Consider the following 6,364-nt stretch of genomic DNA (forward strand, 5'->3'; position numbering starts at 1 on the left):
ACTGTCACCAAAAGTTAACTTTTTGCCACAAATGTCAAAACTGTCACTTATATACCTACATTAGGTTTCATTTTGGTCCTATGTAGGACAAAGCAAAACCATTAAAATTCAAGTTTCCCTTTTCCTAAGACTCAACCCAAAACAAATAAAACTTCTATATTATATTGGAAATTTCCCCAACATTTCCATGTCGTTGCATTTTGATTTTCTTGTGCATCACCTCATCTTTGTCCTCTTCGATGACCATCTCGTCCAAAGGATCCTTCTCTGCCCATAGTCCTCTACCATATGCCCCTTGATTGGACAAATGCATCGCTCTTTAATTGCCTGAAGGGAATTTTCTTCATTCTTCTAATCTTTGTGTGTTCTCTCTAGCCTCATGAGATTGTACATATCCCATTAACTCATCAAAGGAGTATGTGGTCAAGACACTATATAACCTTTGGAATACATGATAAAACTTAGGAGTCAAGACTCCATATACCGTTTGCAGTAGGAGATGATCAAAAACTTCTTCTCCATAGGACCTCATTTGATTCACAACGGCAACAACTCCAGATAGAAGATTAAAGTATCACCATGATTACCATCGAGGTATCTTGGAAAGGCATATGTAAAATTGTCCATATTTCCTTAGCTTCAGATGCTGCTAGAATTTTCGTAAATAAATGTTTCTTGAACTGCTTGTTGAATGAAAAGATATGTTTTGGAATTTATATATCTTGATCTTTCTGAACCTGAATTATTTATCAGCATGTCCTAAAACCTAACCAAAGTCTTCATTTAATTTGATGCTCTAAAACTCAGCATCCTCCCTCAAATACAAGAAATGAGGTCGAGTAACCTTCACAGCATTCCTGGCCATTGTTGTACACCTAGTTCCCATCCAATTATGATCTGATACCACAATGTTAATTTTGGAATAGAATTAAGTACGTGGATTGCAGTAGGAACAACAAAAGAAAACTGAGGACGAAATTGCTTTGCTTTTATTGACACACTGATTCAGATAAAGAAAGAAAGGATGAAATCTTGACAATCACCTGTTACAATCAGAACAGAAAACAGGAAACATGTAACATCAGGAAGCAAATCAATATAACAATATTCAACACCTTCTGCCAAATTAATTCAGACTCCAAGATCTCAAGCATTTCCAACAGTATAAATGGTCTGGATTAATGTTAGGCCAAAGAGGATCACAGCAGCAATGACTGTCAACGTTTTCCAGGTTGTACTTATATAAAGGCGTCTCAGTGAAATTAATATGCTAGGCCAGAAACGGGTGCAGTAGTCATCCAACTGTCTCCATTCGTCCCAATAATAAAAATCCCTAAGAACGACACCATTACAAATATTGTTGAAGATATTTGTGACATCTTCGCACGCTCCCAGATTGTGTTGGAGGACTTTTGACCTTACAAGCAATGAAACATCATCTTTAGTGTCAATAAGCCTGTCCATGAGAAAGGCGAAAGATGTAACATAATGACGACTTAACGGGTAGCACTGTTCATAGGCGATGAGATTTCTCAAGAACGATGGAGTTGAGTCCTTGATGCACAATACCGGAATCTTGAAACTGGTTTCTCTAACAAGTCTATTACCCAAACCAGGAACAAGAGGTGATTGTTTAAATATCACTGCAAGCAGACAATTTTGATCACTGTGTGCCTTGATCGTGACTCCCGCTCCAGCGATTTCTGTGGCAGAATATGACATGTTTGGCATCTGGCCCCTCTTTGTAGCTCTAGGCCTGTAGCAGCTTTGTAGAAGCCCAAGGATATGACAGTGCTCTACATTTTCATCCATTGTGGGAAGTTCCACGTTGTTTAAGATATTCATATCCTTGAAGAAATACACGATAAGGCCCGTTAATGAAGTAGACTTCAAGATTCGTTTCACTGTGAGACGGAACAATATTTCAAGGATAAATAGAGGTATTTGATTCTCTAGTAGCAGCAAGTCATATCTAACGTCATGTAACGTCAGAATGTTGTCAAAAATTGGATCTCCCTCTGCAATTCCAAATTGGAACCTGTAGAAAAGTTCAAGTATGAAACAACCATCAATAACCATCATTTCAGCCAACTTGAAATCATCATAGTTTGTGAGATTTGGTGCATAGCAAGCTCTTGCACGTGTTACAAGCCCAAGAACCGCTTGTACACATTTATGAGTTGTTTGCTCCATCTCCTTCTTCGTGGATTCCACAGTTCGACAAAATAGTCGATACATGTAAGTGACTTTGTGCTCGTCGATTGCTTTTAGACGTTTGTCCTTTTTGTGTAGTGGACCTATTGAGGTGATTCGTGGTGTATAAGCCGTTGGGTTGAGATTTCGAAGTGACTCAGGTACCATACAAATGGTGACATTAGATTGCTTGGGATGGTTCGGTCTTCCTGATTCACCTTCTACCAATATTCTGATGGACTCGTGAACCTCCCATCCATATTCATCATCTTCTGTTGCCATTATAGATCCTGCAGCTTGCGTGCCTAGTTGCTTACTGTAGACTCCTCAGACATATCTACAGGAATTGGTCATAATAGAACATGTTAGACATCAAAAGGTTTGCAAAACCAAATAGTAAAGTTAGCAAAGTTTATGTTAGTAAAAACCTTGGGTGGAAGAACTAAGAAGCCCAGGATGAAGGTTGGTTCACCTTTAGCAAGCTTATATACTATGTTTCAGATTGCCCCCTTACAATTACCCCACCCCAAAATGGAACATGAAAAGTAAAACCAAATTTAATTTTGATCCAAATCTAATCCATTTTCTAACTCGACCATTTAGATTTGCAATTTTAACTCTCTGGATTCTCTTTTTTGCATTATTGGTAAAAAAATAATTTCAGTGTTTTGCTCCCTAGAAAATAATAATAATCTCTTTTTTGTTATGTATTACCATGCGTATTCCATATGGCTTTTTTAGTCAATTTCTAATCTTCTTCTTCAATCTCTCAATTATTATTCATCTTAATTACTTAATGATTTATTTTTTTAATAATTTGTAGATAAAACTTCATGAAACAAACTCCATCTCAGAAGTCAACAAATTAAACCTTCAAAACCCCAATAATTTTTCCTGGTTGGTATGTATTGTTGGTACTCTTGAGTAAATGCAAGAAGTTGAAGATGAGACACCCAACGACTTGATGTTTTTTCATTTATTATGGTTGAAGTTGTTTTTTAATTTAATTATAGAAAATAAAGAGAAGACGAAGACGAAGATCATAGATATAAAAGAAGAGAATAAATGTACAAAAATGGTCGTAGCTTGAACCGATATTCAGCGTTCATGATACATTAATATGGATTCTCGTTAATTTCAACGATCAAGGACCAAATGTTACAAAAAATGGACTATTTACACTAGCAGTGCAAGAAACCTAATGTCACTGAACTAAACAAATATATTTGTAGTTTAGTATATAATATGCTCTTAACGTAGGAGAAAAGTTTTCATTGTAATATATAAAACCATTGTTTATTTAATTTGAGCAGTGGATACGAAAGATCTTGCATTACACACATGATGTATAATCAATTGATGGTATAGTCGATAAGAAATTAATAAGTAGTTTAAACAAATAATTAGGTAGAGTATGAACTCAAACCAGCTGTGTGTGTTCATATTAATCTAGTTTAATTCTTGAAGTATCTGAAAACCACACTCAAATGATGAAAGTTTTGTCATCTTGATAGACAAATATCCTAAGGTCCCCTTTGGTTTGCAAGAATGAAATGGATTTGGGGGATTTGGATTTCAAATTCATTCCAATCTCATGTTTGATTTTGTTGGAATAAGGTTTAGGGGTGCTTGCGATTTCACGAGATTTCGTATGATTGTATGCAATAAGGTTTTAGAAAATGTTAATTTTTTTTAATAATCGATTAATAAAAATGTAATTTAATTTTTTTATAAATAATGGAATCCAATTTCATTCAAAATCCTATAAACCAAATACACCAATGATTTTAAATCCATTCCGATCTAAATCCTTCCATGAAATCCAAACCCCTAAAAAACAATCCTACAAACCAAGCGAAATCTAAGTGAAAGAGTTAAAAGGGTGGTTGATGAATTTCGATGTTAGTTGCGAGCCACCTCAAGATTAATGAGCATATATAGTACCATCTTTTAGAAGTAATATAAAGAACCGTGTGTGTTTACACTTTAGGCAAGTGTAAGAAAGCTATAAAATTTTGGATTTAAGGATAAAATCAAAGATGAGTAAATATAAACTTATGATAATCACGTATAATAACTTTTGCAATTAACATAAAGCGGCAACAACAAGTAGCATTGATATATGATTGATATTGATATTGATAATATGTTGTTGTTATTCAATTTTCTAGAGAAGCAGATAGGAAAGATCTTGCATTACACACTTGAGAAGCTTTCGTGCTATGTTTACACATAATGAATAAAAAAAGACTTCTCCGCAGATTTGTAGAGTTGACATTACTTTGTTTACTATTGACACAATAATACCAAGTCATGACTTACATCAAATGAATAAAAAAAGACTTCTCTGGCAAAAGTGAAGCCATTAAATGTTTGCAGATACAGAGACTGTTAACTAGACCAGGCCAAATGAAATAGCAAACCGTACCTGAAACGCCACCGGATACGTACGACGCAGCAGTATTACAAGTTATTAGACAAAGGGTAGCTATGTCATTTACATTATCAATTACTTAGGGTTGGTTAGTTTCTGTTTGCTTGTTCGAGTAATTGTTAATCTAGTAGCTGCTGGTTTCATGGAGAAAATGTAGTAGCATGCTTGATTTTTCTATAAACTTGTTTTTGCCCGACATAAGAGGCCAGGTATAAACCTTGATAAGTCCAAGCCCAACCACAAGATATGGAGAATTAGGAGAAAAATTGTAATCATCAAGTGAATTAGGAGAAAAATTGTTTCTTTATGTTTTAAATTTTTCTCTCCAACAAGTGGTATCAGAGCTATCGTGAGGCTATTGGTTTAGAGATCTCTTATTATGTTATGCGGTTGCAACTTAGACTATCTTCCACATCAGGAAAAAATTTCTCTTCATCATACTAAACGGTGATTCAAGAAAGTCAACCAAAAGTATGACCAACATTTAGGCATCGTTTTAAGTTCCGTACTAAAAACCGACAAATATGATAATTGTAGTATCAAGATGAAAGCTCCATCACTACTAAAATAATGGGTATCACCGACGGAATTTTTTGGCGGATATTTCGTCGAAAATATCAATGACGGATTTCCGACGGATCCCAAAAAAGTCAATAAAAGTCAACTTTTGTCGACGTCCACCACAAATCCCCCACAAATCTATCACCAATTTTTTTAAAAAAATAAAATTTTATTTCTACAACTTTCCCGACGGTTTTTCGACAGATTTGTGATGGATATTTTACTTATTTAATATCGTCACAAATCCATCACAAAATTGATCTAACTTAATTAGATAAATAAATTAGCGTTAGTTAATTAACACATTTCTGACGACTTCGTTGGAAATCCGTCAGAAATGTTTAAGAAAACTTTTTCTTTAATCTTTTCCCTTCCAAAAAAATATATTTAAAAAAAGATTTCCGACGGAATATAATTTTTTATTATAAAAATTATTATCCATCGGAAATCTTGAACCTTTTTTAAATATATATTTTTGAAAGGAAAAAAATAAGAATAAAAACTTTTTTTTTTGAACATTACCTACGGAATTTAATTTTTTTAATAAAAAATTATATTTCGTCAGAAATCCGTCGGAATTTATTTGAAAATGTTTTTTCCTTTGGAAAAAAAATACATTTTAGTGAAGTTTTTATCATAAAAATTATTATTTGTCAAAAATCCGCTGGAAATTTTTAACTCCTATTGTTATTTTGTTTTAAATAAATAGTTTTAGAAGAATTTAAAAAAAAATTCTTTTTTTTAAACATTACCGACGGATTTCCGACAAAATTTAATTAAAAAATTAAATTTCGTGGGAAATCCATTGGTAATGTTTAAGAAAAAGTTTTTTTTTCCTTCCAAAAATATATATTTATTGAAAATGTTTTTTATGTTTGAAAATGTTCAAAAATATATATTTATTTGAAAATGTTTTTTTATTTTTCCATTGAAAAAATATATTTTAGTGGACTTTACAGGTATTATTGGGTTTTAGTGGATTTTACTCGATTTAAATAGGCTTTAATGGAGCTATTAGGTCTTATTCGGTTTAATTCGACATTAACTATTGGTACTAATGGGTTTTTACAGGTATTATTGAATTTAATGGATCTTAGTGGACTTTAATGAATCTATTGGGCTTTAACGAGTATTATTTGGTCTTTAATGGATCTTAGTGGACTTTAACGAATATTA

The 6,364-nt window shown here is 33.2% G+C and overlaps 1 protein-coding gene across 1 annotated transcript; it reads right to left on the minus strand.

Annotated features, from left to right (window-relative positions):
- Positions 1 to 1,071: 1,071 nt before the first annotated feature.
- Positions 1,072 to 2,392, minus strand: LOC112507980 (UPF0481 protein At3g47200-like). Its single transcript, XM_025112746.1, has one exon. It carries the CDS (start codon positions 2,359 to 2,361, stop codon positions 1,147 to 1,149), a length of 1,215 nt encoding a protein of 404 aa, XP_024968514.1. The 5' UTR covers positions 2,362 to 2,392; the 3' UTR covers positions 1,072 to 1,146.
- Between the last annotated feature and the right edge of the window lie 3,972 nt (positions 2,393 to 6,364).

Source organism: Cynara cardunculus (assembly GCF_001531365.2).
Source record: "Cynara cardunculus var. scolymus isolate 2C chromosome LG 2, CcrdV1, whole genome shotgun sequence".
NCBI classification, from domain to species: Eukaryota; Viridiplantae; Streptophyta; class Magnoliopsida; order Asterales; family Asteraceae; genus Cynara; species Cynara cardunculus.